General features: G+C 46.6%; 1 protein-coding gene across 2 annotated transcripts in view; it reads right to left on the reverse strand.

Annotated features, from left to right (window-relative positions):
• LOC140455446 (zinc-binding protein A33-like) overlaps positions 1-14,406 on the reverse strand; it is a 34,518-nt gene extending 20,112 nt beyond the window's left edge. The window contains exons 1-3 of one of the 2 annotated variants that reach the window (XM_072550320.1): positions 13,833-14,406; positions 5,768-5,863; positions 756-989 (exon numbers count right to left, since the gene is read on the reverse strand). In XM_072550320.1, the coding sequence (XP_072406421.1) occupies positions 756-989; positions 5,768-5,863; positions 13,833-14,249 (747 nt within the window). In that variant the 5' untranslated portion in view covers positions 14,250-14,406. The remainder of the gene's footprint in view (positions 1-755; positions 990-5,767; positions 5,864-13,832) is intronic. The other variant, XM_072550321.1, reaches the window with a different exon arrangement.
• Positions 14,407-16,806: the final 2,400 nt, after the last annotated feature.

Below are 16,806 nucleotides of genomic sequence, written 5' to 3' on the forward strand. Positions count from 1 at the left end.
AGACTCGAGAGGCCAAATGGCCTCCACCTGTGTGGTAACACTTCAGTGATTCTGCAAACTGATGGCACCATCTCCAGTGGTGGAGCTGGAGAATCAGAGCTCAAGAGGCCAGAATTAGAAGAGTACAGATCCCTCTGAGAGTCGAGAGGTCGGGGTAGATTGCAGAGTCAGGGAAGGGGCAAGGATAAGGATCTTCCATCACAACCAGTGAGAAATGGAGCAAACTGCTCAAAACCGGTTCCAATTCTCCAGAATTTTCATCCATCTCCCCACCTGAAGGACAGAATAAATATCACTCAAGGTTCGACTCAGTGGTTAGCACTGCTGCTTCACAGCGCCAGGGACACGGGTTCGATTCCAGCGTCAGGTGACTGTCTATGTGGAGTTTGCACTTTCTCCCTGTGTCTGTGTGAATTTCCTCCCACCATCCAAAGATGTGCAGGTTAGGTGAATTGGCCATGCTAGATTGCCCATAGTGTTAATGGATGTGTAGGTTAGGGGCATCAGTTAGGGGTAAATATAGATTAATAGGGTAGGGGAGTGGGTCTGGGTGGGTTACTCTTCAGAGGGTCAGTGAGGACTTGTTGGACCAAAGGCCCTACAGGTTTTCACACTGTAGGGTTTCTATGGTTGATAACGGTGGACCAGCCATGGGACAAAATGGGTAAGAAATGGACTAATGCCAGGTTAAGATCTTGTTAAATTCCAGGCTGTTTTTCTTCATAGTTACAGTGTATTGGGAGCCCTGTACACACCTTGAGAAACTGGCAGTCAGCTTGCTGAGTGATTCTGGCTCGGAGCTGGGAAAGATCATGCTCTGTGACTGACCAGACCGTCTCAATCACAGTCAGATTCTCCTCCATCGTTTGCAGGCACTGCTCCTTCTCTTGCTCGAGCTCTTCACTTAAATGCTGCTCCTTCTCCAAGAGGAATTGGTGCATCTTCGAGAATTCCGAGGAGAGGTGATGCAAGAGCTCCCCAGAGGTCTCCTGTGGAAGAGATACAGGATCATTCTTCCCTCAGCCCTAGCACCTGGTCAAAGCCACACTGCATGGCTGAACATACAGTACATTCAGTGACAGTCCAAAGGAAACAATGAGTCAGGGAATGAAATATGGAAAAGATTGGAAATGTGATTGTGAATGAAATATCCATCTGAATTTTGCAATGGAAAACTGAATGCATTATTCCAAATTTAAGTGTACTGTAAATGGGAATTTTGTTCCTTTAATGATAAGAACAAAGAACAAAGAAAATTTACAGCCCAGGAACAGGCCCTTCAGCCCTCCAAGCCTGAGCCGATCCAAATGTACTGTCTAAACCTGTCGGTCAATTCCTCAGCATCTGTATCCCTCTGCTCCCCACCTACTCATGTATCTGTCTAGACACATCTTAAATGAATCTACCGTGCCTGCCTCTACCACCTCTGCTGGCAACGCGTTCCAAATGCCCACCACCCTCTGTGTGAAGTACTTGCCACATGTATCCCCCTTAAACTTTCCACCTCTCACCTTGAAAGAGTGACCTCTCGTTATTGAATCCTTCACCCTGGGAAAAAGCTTGTCTCTATCCACCCTGTCTATACCCTTCATGATTTTGTAGACCTCAATCAGGTCCCCCCTCAATCTCCTTTTTTCTATTGAAAACAAACCTAACCTACTCAACCTCTCTTCATAGCTTGCACCTTCCATACCAGGCAACATCCTTGTAAACCTTCTCTGCACCCTCTCCAAAGCGTCCACATCCTTTTGATAATGTGGCGACCAGAACTGTACACAGTATTCTAAATGTAGCCGAACCAATGTCTTGTACAATGTTAACATGACTTGCCAGCTCTAATACCCCATCCAATGAAGACAAGCATACTATATGCCTTCTTGACCACTGTATCCACCTGTGCAGCAACCTTCAGGGTACAATGGACTTGCACTCCCAGATCTCTCTCTGCCCATAAACTTTTCCCAAAGCTCTTCCGTTTATTGTGTAATTCACTCTAGAATTAGACTGGCCTAAGTGCATCACCTCACATTTGTCTGGATTGAAATCCATCTGCCACTTTTCCGCCCAACTCTCCAGTCTATCTATATCCTCCTGTATTCTCTGACAGTCCCTTATGCTTTCTGCTACTCCACCAATCTTTGTGTCATCTGCAAACTTGCTGATCATACCAACAGTGCCCTCTTCCAGAGCATTTATATATATATAAAAAACAAACAACAGTGACCCCAGCACTGACCCCTGTGGAATACCACTGGTCACCTTTCTCCACTTCGAGAAACTCCCTTCAACTACTACTCTCTGTCTCCTGTTGCTCAACCAGTTCTTTATCCACCTAGCTAGAACACCCTGCACACCATATGGCTTCACTTTCTCCATCAGTCTACCACAGGGAACCTTATCAAACGCCTTACTAAAGTCCATGTATATGACATCAACAGCCCTTCCTTCATCTCTCAACTTAGTCACTTCCTGGTAAGGCATGATCTCCCCCGCACAAAACCATGTTGCCTATCACTGATAAGACCATTCTTTTCTCAGTATAAATAGATCCTATCCCTCAGTACCTTCTCGAGCAACTTTCCCACCACCGTCAGGCTCACTGGTCTGTAGTTACCCTTCTTGTACAGGGGGACAACATGAGCAACCTTCCAGTCCTCCAGCACCTCACCTGTATTTAAGGGTGCCACAAAGATATCTGTCAGGGTCCCAGCTATTTCCTCCCTCAGCAACCTGGGGCAGATCCCATCTGGTCCTGGGGATTTGTCCACCTCAATAACCTCTAGCCTACCCAACACATCTTCCCTACTTATGTCAACGTGATCCAGACTAATCAAACTTCTATCTCTAATCTCAGCATTCATCATGTTCCTCTCCTCAGTGAACACTGATGCAAAGTAATCATTCAGAATCTCACCCATTCTCTCAGGTTCGGCACACAGCCTTCCTTCATTATCCTTTAGAGGACCAATCCTTTCTCTAGTTACCCGCTTGCTTCTTATATAAGAATAAAATGCTTTGGGATTCTCCTTAATTCTGCTCGCTAAAGCTATTTCATGACCCCTTTTAGCCTGCTTGATTCCTCATTTAAGACTTGTCTTACTCTTTCGATATTCTTCAGGGCACATTCTGTCCTTAGCTGCCGAGACTTTATGTATGCTTCCCTTTTCCTCTTGGCTAGTCGTACAATTTCTCCTGTCATCCACGGTTCACGAACCTTACTCTTCCAATCCTTTGCCTTCAACGGGTGATGCCTATCCTGCACTATCTTCGAAAACCTCCCACTTCTGAAATGTGGACTTCTCTTCAAATAGCTGTGTCCAATCCACATTAGGCTCCTGCCTAATTTTGATATAATTGGCCTTGGCCCAGTTTAGTACTCTTCCCTTAGGAACACTCTCTTCTTTATCTATGAGTATTCTAAAACTTACAGAATTGTGATCACTGTTCCCAAAGAAATCCCCCACCGCAACTTCTACCACCTGGCCTGACTCGTTCCCCAATACTAGGTCCAATATGGCCCCTCCCCTCATCGGACTATTAACATACTGCTCTAGAAAACTCTTCTGGACACTTCTTACAAATTCTACCCCATCCAGACCTCTGACGTTACGTGTATCCCAGTCAATGTTGGGAAAATGAAAATCTCCCATCACCACTACCCTATTGCCTCTACATCTTTCCATAATTCTAATTTCCATAGGTTAGGTGAATTGCCCATGCTAAATTGCCCGTAGTGTTAGGTGAAGGGGTAAATGTAGGGGAATGGGTCTGGGCGGGTTGCTGTTCAGAGGGTCGGTGTGGACTTGTTGGGCTGAACGGCCTGTTTCCACACTAAGTAATCTAATCTAATCTGTTTACCTATTTGTTCTTCTACCTCACGCTCACTGGTGGGAGGCCTGTAATACAGCCCCAACATTAACAACACTAAAAGTGGTTACTGGTTAGGCCACTTTTGGAACACTGTATTAAATCTGGTCTCACTGCGATAGGAAGGATGTTTCTAAACATGAAAGGGTGCAGAAAAGATTTACAAGGATGTTGCTGGGGTTGGAAGGTTTGAGCTGCAGGGAGGTGCTGAATAGGCTGGGGCTGTTTTCCCTGGAACATTGAAGGCTGAGGGGTGACCTTACAGAGGTTTATAAAATCATGAGGGCCATAGATAGTGTAAATAGGCAAGGTGTCTTTCTCCCAGAGTCCAGAACTAGAAGGCATGGTTTTAAAGTGAGAGGGGAAAGATAGAAACAGGAAGTGGTGACTTTTTCACACAGAGGGTGATGTGTGTACTGAATGAGCTGCCAGAGGAAGTGCTGGAGGCTGGTAAAAATACAACATTTATAAGGCACCTGGATGAATAGAAAGGGTTCAGAGGCATATGGACCAAATGCTGGCAAATGGGACAAGATTAACTTAGGATATCTGGTCGGCAATGATGAGTTGGACCAAAGGGTCTATTTTCATACTGTACAATTCTCTGACTTTAATTAATATAGTAACTTCCATTTAATGAGTAACCCAATGCACTTCACAGGGACATTATAAACAAAGTATGATAACAAACCACAGAAGGCAATGTTTGATTATACGATCAGAAGCTTGATCAGAGAGTTTTAAGAAATGCTTTAAAGGAGGAAAATGAGGTATAGATGTGGAGAGGTGTTGTAAGGGAACTACTAGCTGTGGTGCTTCGGCAAGTGAAAGTATAGACATCAATAGAATAAGGTTGGCAGAGCACAGGAGGCCAGCATTCGAGATGTGCAGATATCGCTGGAGGTAATTACTGAGATAGTAAGGGCTTTTTAAAAAAAGAATTTTATAATGAAGATAGACCCCTGACTGGGAGACGAAGTACATCAATGGGCACAGATGAAGGAGTAAGCAATCGGAACATTGTGAGCTTTAAAACATGGACTGGATAGTTTGAGATGACTCTACTGAGGATAGGATAAGGGTGAGCAGTCAGGAAGATATTGAGGAGGTGTGCATGAAGATTGTTAATGTAATGGACAGTACAAAAACCACTGTCCTGATGGAAATAAAGATTTGGAAATATCAGCAACAAAGGAAAATGGAATTGCAGAGGCGTTGACTTCAATTTATGCTCCACCCGGAGGGAAGTGTTTAAATTGATTTTAAATTGAGATATCATAGGATCAGCTCAGAGGATATTTGTGCAAGGTCAAAGAAGAGGTAACACAATGAGCTGAAGTAAGGAATAAGACACATTTTATCAAAGCTTTTCATCTTGCATTGAACAGGACCAATTAAAAAGGGAAAGCAGTATTTATGCTGTGTGGAACCTGCCTGGGTTTAAAATTTAAACAACATCCGACTGGAAACTGTCAATCAGCATTAATTATTGCACTTTTCATGGCAATGTTATTACCAATCGGGATATCAAACAATCAGCATTCTCCTTTCAAGCAGAATAAATGATAAACCCACCTGGAATTGGTATTCTTGCACATTGCCCTGATCAGTCCAAGATGAAAACTTTTGACAAAACTTTTTTTTTCAGCAAGATTACCAGATTTCTATGTTACCAAATGACTATTAGGAGTAACAAGATGAAACCAGGATGAATTTGAGTTGTTAAATAGCCATGGTTTTCTGGATACGAAACCAGGAATGAGTTCTCTAGCCCCATGAGCAGGATGTACAGTATAATGGATATCTGTGCCTGTTCCATTATCGCCTGTTCTCCACTCCCCCAGCAGGAGTTAGAACTCCCCTCTTGACCAAGAAGGTGACACAGTGGAGCTGAACATACCTCCAGCTCAGCAATCTTCTCCTGTTGCTGGGTGATGAGGAGACTCCTCTTCCTCTGTTTCCGATCTTCCACTGCGAGAAGCTCATTGAACTCATTCTGAAGAAGGTCAAAATGCACAGTTAAACAATCTCCATATACATCGAAGGTCAAAATACAGTGTGTCTCCAAAGGGTTAAGGCAGTCAATGGTTAGAGAGCTGCAGGTGCGGATTTACCTTCATTCTATTTCATCCCTCAGCACTGACGATTTCACTCTTAAACACTTAATCTGGTTCACTCACATTCTTTCGGCGATGACCACATGTGACTGCAGAGCCACGCCAAAGTGAATAACCATTGACTGCCTTCTTGCACGACCATAGAGCTAACTGGTAATCCAGAGGATTAGTTTTACAGAAAAGGATCCAGAGAGGGAGAATCGTGTTTAAAAAGAACAGAAATATTTCAGACTAAGTGTACTGGTCATGCTGGAACTTCATTTGGAGGAGGTACATGCTATCGGTCACCAGTTGTACTGTGTTTTCTCCTCAGTTGTATCATTTGCTCCTATCCCTCTCTTGCCCTCATTGGTCAGTGCACTAAGCAATGGAGTTGGGAAATCATGTTACAGCTGCACAATGGTAACATTGGTTCGGCCATCTTTGGAATACCGCACAAAATTCTGGTCACCCTTCTATAGGAAAGATGCTATGAAACTAGAAAAGGTACAGAAAAGATTTATAAGGATGTTACTGGGACTGGAGGGTTTGAGTTATAAGCCAGAGTAAGTGGTAGATGCAGATACAGTTACAACATTTAAAATCCATTCGGACAAGGACATGAATAGCAAAGGTTTAGGTGCTCTATGACCTTATGGCAGGTTGGAAAGCCGAAACCTTTTTTCCCTGGAGCACTGGATGCTGAGGGGTGATCTTGTAGAGGCTATAAAATCATGGGAGCCAGAGATAAGGTGAATAGCTTTTTTCAAGGATGATGGAGTCCAAAACTAGAGGGCATAGGTTTAAGGTGAGAGGGGAAAGATTCGAAAGCAAGGTCAACTTTTTCACACAGAGGTTGTGTGTATGGAAAGAACTGTCAGAGGAAGTGGTCAAGGTGGGTACATTTACAATGTTGAAAACACATTTGGGCATAAACAGGAAAGGTTTAGAGGGATATGCAGGCAAATGAGACTAGTTCAGTTTGGGTTACATGTTGGGCCGAAGGGTCTGTTCCTGTACTGTATGATTTTCTGACTCCATATCAACCTCATAAAAAAAACCCAATGTTAATTGAAAAGCCAGCCCACACCACTATTACATTATTAATATTCTGACCCACCTCTGGAGCAGGTGTCCAGATCTCCTGGTTCAGAGACAGAGACATTGCCCCTGTACAACAAAAGTCCCTCAATTCCACCAATGGGATTTGAACCTATGTTCTGAGAATATGAGCCTGGGTCCCTGGACTCCTGGTCTAGTAACATCACCACAATACCAGTATCTGCCATAAGCACATCACATTGTAAATATCTTCAATATGTATCAATCTGTTCACAGATGTTAACACACACCTCTGAGGCAGGTGGGAATTGAACCCTGGTCTCTTCGCTGAAAGGTAGGGATATTACCCCTGCACCAAGAGCGCCCCTTAACAAAAGCCTCAGACTGGCACTTTCACCGCAAAGTGGGCAGACCCTTGAAAACTGCCCAGTGTTTCAGTCAGCTGCCAGCTTTTGCAGACTCAGTGGCGCCAGAGATCTTTAGTGGCCATCACTGGGACTGCAGGCGGTCACTCAGCGATGAGAGCAATGCATTCAAGGGGTTGGGGGTAAATAAATGACAAAGGGTCAAATTAGCATGGCAGAGCGTCAGCTGGCCTTGATATTATGGCCCAGGCCATAAGACCAGTACTACAAGCAAACAGAGTGCAGTAGAAATGTCTTTTGTCAAGAAAATTATTTAATTTCCACAAGGAAGGAGAGGGGTGCCACTTGTCATGGATAATATTCCATCCCCCTCGAAGAACTTGCTCTCTAAAAACTCTCAATGCTCCCCCCCCCCTTCCCTGAACAAGTGTCTAAACCAACCATCGTCCCTTTGATCACAGATCTGAGGGAGCATCCAATACCAAGAGTTTGGCATCGCCGGTATAGCTGGCACTGATGGCACGAGTCCCCCTCTGCCCTTGTCAGCAATGCCTGTAACTTGTTATGGTAACACCACCCCCACCCACCTCCACCTTCTTTCCTGTTTAATCACAACATTTGGTGATAGGACAGTCTGCCCACTCTGTTCGGCCTTCTCCTGCTAACCATATTGCAGCAGCAGAGGCAGGAATCCACCCTTAATCACGCCATAGTTGGGCAGTTAAGGCCTACAAAGAAGCCATTAGGCCAGGCTGGCTAGTGGGCACCTTGTCCATGCACCATTCAAATGTTATAGATCATGGGAAAGATCTGCATGCACCCAGACCCATTCCATGACCCTATTACCCTCTATTGACTAATGCACCTAACCAGAATACGATGTGGCAATGTGAGGCAGCAGTGCTAACCACCGAGTCACTGTGCCACCTCAAACTAGTTCTATCATGATTAAAACCCAGAGAGCTGGCCTTTCATCAAACAAAGTTGTTCCTGCTTGTAAAATGAACAAAAATGCGAAGACATATTTTTAAAGTGACGTGCAAAAAGGGTGAGAAAACTTTGCGCTCAGTCAATAACTGGGGTACGGAATTGTAATGGAGGCAAGTTCAAATCAGGCACTCGACAGCATTGGAAGATTATATGGATAGAAATAACGTAGGGACATTAGGAACAGGCAGGAGTATGGCACTAGTTAATAAAATCAGTAAATATAAGGGGCCAAACGTCCTCATTCTATGCCATAGCAATTCTGTGTTCTTTTCGCTGAGGAATGGGTTGGGGGAGGGCAAGGATGTGGTGTGCTAACCACACATCCTATTTTACGTGGACTTCCCCACACCCACCCCGAGCAAAAATGCCCCAGTGACGGTGGTGCCAAAAATCCATCCCTCAGAAATCCGTCAGGACGATTAACCATGCTTGGCTTGCCGGCAACACCCAAGTCAGGCAGCGAAAGTAATGTGTCATAGAGCATGGGAACAGGCCCTTCGGCCCAACATGTCCATGGTTCTCACAATTTTAACTAGTTCCATTTGCCTGCATTTGGCCCATATCCCTCCATATCTAGCCCATCCATGTACCTGTCCAAACATTTCTGAAATGATGAAATTGTACTTACCACCACTACTGCCTTGGCAGCCTGTTCCAGACATTCACCACCTTCTATGTGAAAAAGCTTGCCCCTTTGGACCCTTTTGTATCACTCCCCTCTAAATTGCCCCTCGTGTTCAGCGACATGTAGGTTAGATGCATTAGTCTGAGGAAATGTAAAGTAATAAGGGAATGGGTCTGGGTGGATACTCTTCGGAGGGTCAGTGTGGACTTGTTGGGCCAAATGGTCTATTTTCACTCTTTATGGACTCTGAGTTCTTGGCCAGGCCTCCTCCCTTCCCCAAGTGTTTGTTGCCTAGTCCGACAACAGCAGCAAATTTGATTTGAAGGCAAGGGGTGGGATAGGAGTGACTAAGGACAATGTCAGAGCTCAACCAAATCACTGTACACCTTACAGTGGGGGGATAGCAGCCAGGGACCCACAGGAACCAAGGCAGAGGATTCAGGTGAGTCAGGCCAAACAGGGAATGCCTCCAGGATAAAGTTTTCCAGTCCTGAAGCACAGTGAGCATTTAGCCAAGAACAAATTTCAACTGTTAATGACGAGTGAAGTGATGGTAGGGGTTTCCTATCACTCTGACTATGTCTTTGGAGAGATAGTTAGGGGTAGGATCCCTTTAAATGTTCATCAAATCACGTGATGCTGAGAGAGGGGTTCCTTTAACTGTTCCCAGTCTCAGTAGCGCTGGTGATGTTGGGCTCCCTTTAAATGTTCCAGATCCCTGCAGCACTGATCGAGCAGAGATCCCCTCAGTGTTGCTGGCCCCCTGGAGTAACGGTGACTGCCTGAATGATTTTAACCCGTGACTGCACAGGTTAAAGTGCAGCCTGACCGCTTGCTGACATGGGTTCCTGCCTGTACCACTGCACACGTGGCAAGACTTTACACAGCACGTTTTAAACCTGCAATATTTTACATTCCACAAGATCTTATACTTGCAAAATGTCACACATTTTTACACCGCACATGAGTTTGCACACCACACCATTTGGAGAATCCCTCCTGTGTGGAAACGGGCTGTTCAAATCCTAACTGACCCTTCAAAAAGGAGCCCAGACTCCTGCCTCTAACCCTGCATTTCCCATGGCTAATCCACTTAACATGCACATTGTGAGACACTATGGACCATTTAGCATGGCCAATCCACTCTAGCCTGCACATCTTTGGACCGTGGGAGAAACAGGAGCACCCCGAGGAAACCCACACAGACACAGGGAGAACTTGCAAACTCCACACAGTCGAACCTGAGTCCCTGGCGCTGTTAGGCAGCAGTGCTCACCACTGAGCCCAACATGCTGCCCACAATCTTTCATCCCACAAAAATAATACACAACATGCAATTTACACCTCACAATCTTTACACCCCACAGAATTTTGCACCCATACTATTTCACACACATAATCTTACACCCAATGATTGAACACACACCAAACTTAACACAATCTTATACCCTAGGAATTTTACAACCACAGAACTGTACACCCCACATTATAGGGAGGCTGTAATTATACTCGATAGGATGCAGGGCACATTTACCAGACTGTTAATATGGCACTAGAAAAGCACATCAGGTCAGGCAGCATCCAAGAGGCAGGAGAATTGACGTTTCGAGCATAAGCCTTTCATCAGGAATGAGGCTTGTGGGCTGGGGGGCTGAGAGATAAATGGGGGGTGTGGGTTAGGCGCAAGGTAGCTGAGAATGTGATAGGAAGATGAAAATGGGGGAGAAGGTGATAGGTCAAAGAGGAGGGTGGAGTGGATAGATGGGAAAGGCGATGGACAGGTCAAGATGGTGGTGCCGGGTTGGAGGCTTGGGACTGGAATAACGTGAGGGGGAGGCCAAATGATGAAACTGGTGTAATCACATTAATCCCATATGGTTTTAGGGTCCCAAGACAGTAGATGAGGCATTCTGCCTCCAGGCGTTGGATGGTTAGGGTTTGGCAATGGATGGAGGAGGCCCAGGACCTGCATGTCCTTGGTGGGAGTGGATGGGGGAGTTGAAGTAGGCAGAAGTGGGCACTGCAGATGCTGGAGATTAGAATCAAGATGACAGTGGTGCTGGAAAAGCACAGCAGGTCAGGCAGTATCCGAGGAGCAGGAAAATCGACATTTCAGGCAAAAGCCCTTCATCAGGGGGAGACGAAGTGTTCAGCCTCAGGGCAGTGGGGTTGGTGCGGGTGTCCCAGAGATGTTCTCTGAAATGATCCGCAAGTTGGCATCCAGTCTCCCCGATATACAGGAGACCTCATCGGATGCAACAGATGTCAGATGTGGAAGGCTCCTTTGGGGCCTTGGACGGAGGTGACGTGGGGGGAGGTGTTGGCGCAGGTTTTGCACTTCCTGCTGTGGCAGGGGAAGGTGTTGGGAGTGGAGGGTGGGTTGGGAGGGTCTCTCCTGAATGCTGGTGGGGGTGTGGAGGGAAACTGGAAGGATTCAGCTGTGAAGGAGAAGGAGGAAAGCCGGCGTTGTCTTCCTTCAACCAGAGATGACTGTGGGGAAGGCGCGGTGCGGGGGTGAGGGAAAATGTTGTCCTTCATTTCCACATATGCAACTCTGAAGGGCATAGACAGCAAGAAAAAGAATTCTGGGTTAGTGGTGCTGGAAGAGCACAGAGTTCCGGCAGCATCCAACGAGCAGTGAAATCGACGTTTCGGGCAAAAGCTCTTCATCAGGAATAAAGGCAGTGAGCCTGAAGCATGGAGAGATAAGCTAGAGGAGGGTGGGGGTAGAGAGAAAGTAGCATAGAGTACAATGGGTGAGTGGGGGAGGGGATGAAGGTGATAGGTCAGGGAGGAGAGGATAGGTGGAAAAAGAGATAGGCAGGTAGGACAAGTCCAGACAAGTCATGGGGACAGTGCTGAGCTGGAAGTTTGGAACTAGGGTGAGGTGGGGGAAGGGGAAATGAGGAAACTGTTGAAGTCCACATTGATGCCCTGGGGTTGAAGTGTTCCAAGGCGGAAGATGAGGCGTTCCGATGCCCTCCAACACATCTCATCCACATCCCGCACCTCCGCCCTCAGACCTCACCCCTCCAACCGTAACAAGGACAGAACGCTGCTGGTGCTCACCTTCCACCCTACCAACCTTCGCATCAACCAAATCATCCGCCGACGTTTCCGCCACCTCCAAACAGACCCCACCACCAGGGATATATTTCCCTCCCCACCCCTTTCCGCCTTCCGCAAAGACCGTTCCCTCTGTGACTACTGGTCAGGTCCACGCCCCCCTACAACCCACCCTCCCATCCTGGCACTTTCCCCTGCCACCGCAGGAACTGTAAAACCTGTGCCCACACCTCCTCCCTCACCTCTATCCAAGGCCCTAAAGGAGCCTTCCACATCCAAAGTTTTACTTGCACATTCACTAATATCATTTATTGTATCCGTTGCTCCCGATGCAGTCTCCTCTACATTGGGGAGACTGGGCGCCTCCTAGGGAACATCTCAGAGACACCCGCACCAATCAACCAAACCGCCCTGTGGCCCAACATTTCAATTCCCCCTCCCACTCTGCTGAGGACATGGAGGTCCTGGGCCTCCTTCACCGCCGCTCCCTCACCACCAGACGCCTGGAGGAAGAACGCCTCATCTTCCGCCTCGGAACACTTCAACCCCAGGGCATTAATGTGGACTTCAACAGTTTCCTCATTTCCCCTTCCCCCACCTCACCCTAGTTCCAAACTTCCAGCTCAGCACTCCCCATGACTTGTCTGGACTTGTCCGACCTGCCTATCTCCTTTTCCACCTATCCACTCCACCCTCTCCTCCCTGACTTATCACCTTCATCCCCTCCCCCACTCACCTATTGTACTCTATGCTACTCTCTCCCCACCCCCACCCTCCTCTAGCTTATCTCTCCACGCTTCAGGCTCACTGCCTTTATTCCTGATGAAGGGCTTTTGCCCGAAATGTCGATTTCGCTGCTCCTTGGATGCTGCCTGAACTGCTGTGCTCTTCCAGCACCACTAATCCAGTATTTGCTTTCCAGCATCTGCAGTCATTGTTTTTACCTAACAAGAAAAAGAAATCACCCTCAATGGACAGTAGGGCCAAGGTTTAACGTAAGTGGCCTGAAGTTGAAGAAGCTTTCCACTGTGCCTGGGTACACGTGACAATAAATTTAATTCAAGTATCTTTATCCTCTCGGGTGGTCCCAATCTGGAATTCATTGCCTCAAAGAACGCTAGAGACAGGAACCCTCACTACATTGAAATAAGCGTTCAGCTAACCAACTGAAATGACACGGCAAACAGGGCTGGAAAACGGGATAGGAACCTCCTGATGCTTCAACTCGATGTAAATACAGCACTGTGTGTTAAAGAGGCCTTCGGGTTTTTCAGAGTCAAACTCCAATGTTAGTTTATTTCTTGATATACTATATATATAGTATATCAAGTATACTATATATATAGTATATCAAGTTTTTTAAATGAATAAAGCATAAGAAAAAAGGAAAATCGGATTTGAACAGACAGCTGGGGTGCACCATCACCTGAAACAGTGTCATTTTGATTCAGTAACTTTCTGGTTGTTTAATAAGTTTCCCTTAACCGTGAATTTGCATTTCTGTTCCAGTAATCCTTGTTTTATTTGGTTTAAAGAGCGGAATATTTGATGGGCTGGCATAGACGCAATGGGCCGAATGGCCGCTTTCTGTGCCATTCAGAACCTCGCGGCTGGTATTTTCATTGAGACGCTCGACAGGTCGAGGTCGGGGTCGGGGGGGGGGGAATTACATGCAACGAGAGACATGCACTGGACATGCAAGTCCTGGGCTCCCAACTGTGTCCCCAGTCACTCACTGTTCCCAAAGTCGGGGGGGTCTACCTTGTAGAGGGAGGCAGCTTGCTTCAGAGGTAGGAAACTGTGCTGGGAATGTCCGGGATCATCCCTGCAGACCAAACACACCAGCTCACGGTCATCCCGGCAGAAGAGTTTGAGAGGTTCCTGGTGCTCGGGACACTGCAGCTCCCCGCTCGCCTTCAGCTCCTCTTGGTCGCCCAGCCGCTGCAGCTTGTCGACCAGGTTAGCCAGCACCCGGTTCGGCTTGAGCACCCTGTCCGAGCAGAGGAGCCGGCATTGCGGACACAGCGGCTCAGAGCCCTCGGGGCCCCAGCACTGACTGATGCAGCCGCGGCAGAAGTTATGCTCACACTGCAGCCTAACCGGCTCCGTGAGCAGCGACAGGCAGATCGGGCAGGTCAGCTCCTCCGCTAGGCTCTGCACCTCTCGACTGGATGCCATGGCTGTCCCGGAGCTTCTTCCCGCCTTGGATGCAGATCAATGGACCGAATTCCCTCCAAATAAAAAAAAATCCCGCCAACAATCGCTTTCAGTTTCGCCCGTTGTCCCAAATTTTAACCCTGAAGGGTTTGAAATATGCAACTTGTCTTTGTTCAAAGATGTTATTTCTCTAGAGCAGGTGGGACTTGAACCTGGGCTAGGAATTGAGTCTTAAAATGGCCCTTTAAACCCTTCCTTGTTTTCATGTGAATGGAATTGGCTGAAGATGCTAGAGGCCACTGGAGTAGGTCACATCCACCATCAGGCATGGCAGGATTTGAACCAGGGTCCCCCGAACATTACCTGGTGCCCCAGGTTAACAGACCAGTGATCAAAGTTTGTGAGAAGATTTGTAGCTCGGGTGCTCGTTGTTGTGGTTCTGTTCACCGAGCTGGGAATTTGTGTTGCAGACGTTTCGTCACCTAGTGTGTGTGTGTATATAAAGATTTTTTAAATGAATAAAGCATAATGTGGAAAGTAAGGTGACGTCTAGGTGCTTGGGAGCCTCCAAGCAAAACGTCTGCAACACAAATTCCCAGCTCGGCGAACAGAACCACAACGACCAGTGATAATGCCACTAAACCATTGCCTCCCCTACATGGTGCTGGTGATGTTTGGGACATAGTCTGTAAAGTGTGATTCCATGAGCATGACTGTGTTTAGGCTTTTGTTTGACTGGTCTGTGAGAGAGCTCTCCCAATTTTGGCACTAGCCCCTAGATGTACAGAAGGAGCAGTTTGCAGGGTCAACAGGGCTGTTTATTGCCATTGTCTTTCTCGGTGCCAAGGTCAATGCCAGATGGTCCATCCAGTTTCATTTCTTTGTTGAGCTTTTGTTGTTATTGATACAACTGACCAGCTTGCTAGGCCATTTCAGAGGGCAGGTGAGAGTCAACCACATTGTTGTGGGGTCTAGAGTCACATGTAGACCAGACTAGGTGAGGATGGCAGATTTCCTTCCCTGAAATGCGTTAGGGAACCAATTGGATTTTTCTAAACAATCCACAATGGTACGATGCTCATCAGAAGATTCTTATTCCAGTTTTTTTTATTGAATTCAGATTCCTCCAACTGCTGTGGCAGGATTCAGACCTGTGTCCCAAAACATCACCAGAGTTTCTGGGTTAATAGCCTAGTGATGGCACTACTAGGCAATGGTCCCACCTGCATTTCCACTCGAGTCTAATTTCTCAAGGTCTCATCTGATCTCTGCCCCTCACCCCATTGAATTCAAGCTGGTCAAAATGACAAGTTTATTTTAGAAAAAGTGATTGAAATCAATGCACGCTAGTATATCAGTGCCTCTAAAAACAGCTTAAATGGAACTGTGGAATTTTTGGCTTTATTAGTCAAGATATTGAATACAAGAATAAGGGAGTGTTGAAGGAGTAGTATACAACGTTAGTGAGTTCACAGCTGGGGTATTGCGTACAGTTTTAATGACCACACTATAGGAAGGATCATAGAATCCCTACAGTGTGGAAACAGGCCATTTAGCCCAACATGTTCACACGAACCCTCAGAAGAGTAACCCACCCAGACCCATCCCCCTACCCTATTGTCCACACATTTACCCCTGACTAATGCACCTAACCTACATATTCCTGAACACTGCCTGAATTGGCAATTTAGCATGACCAATTCACTTGGCCTGTGGGAGGAAACTGGAGCACCTGGAGGAAACCCACACAGACAGTCATGCGAGGCTGGAATCAAACCCAGGTCCCTGGTGCTATGAGGCTGCTGTGCTAACCACTGAGTCACCCATGCCATGAGACAGGGTGCAAAGAATGTTCACCTGAAGGTTGCCTTGCCTGGATAGTTTCAGCTACTAAGAAAGACTGGAGCATCTGGGGTTGCTTTCCCTCGAGCAGAGAAATTTGAGAGGGGAGTCCAATTGCGATGTACCATATTTTGACAGGGTATGATTGGAAGAAATGTTTCCCCTTAATGGAGGGATGAATCATCAGCTTTTAAGATAAGGAGCAGGAGCTTTATTTTTAAGATTAGATTAGATTCCCTACAGTGTGGAAACAGGCCCTTCGGCCCAACCAGTCCACACCCGACCCTCAACAGAGTAACCCACAGAGAGCCATTTCCCTCTGACTAATGCACCTAACACTGGGCAATTTAGCATGGCCAATTCACCTGACCCACACATCTTTGGACTGTGGGAAGAAACCTACCCAGACACGGGGAGAATGTGCAAACTCCACACAGACAGTCACCCAAGGCTAGAATTGAACCTGGGACTCTGGTGCTGTGAGGCAGCAGTGCTAACCACTAAGCCACTGTGCCACCCCAATTTGAGGTGATTTGAGGAAATAAATATTCACTCAGAGAGTTGTGGGTATCTGAAACTTTATGCTTGAAAGTGTAGAGGAAGCAAGAATCCTCAAGATATTTATGAATGATTTAGATAAGCACTTGAAATGTCATAACATCAAAGGCTGTGGGCTAAGTGCTGCGGAATAGAATAGATGGATGAAAATCAGTTCTGAGTCTTACCAGATTCAAAG

This window comes from Chiloscyllium punctatum, chromosome 30 (genome assembly GCF_047496795.1).
Source record: "Chiloscyllium punctatum isolate Juve2018m chromosome 30, sChiPun1.3, whole genome shotgun sequence".
In the NCBI taxonomy this organism is placed as follows: Eukaryota; Metazoa; Chordata; class Chondrichthyes; order Orectolobiformes; family Hemiscylliidae; genus Chiloscyllium; species Chiloscyllium punctatum.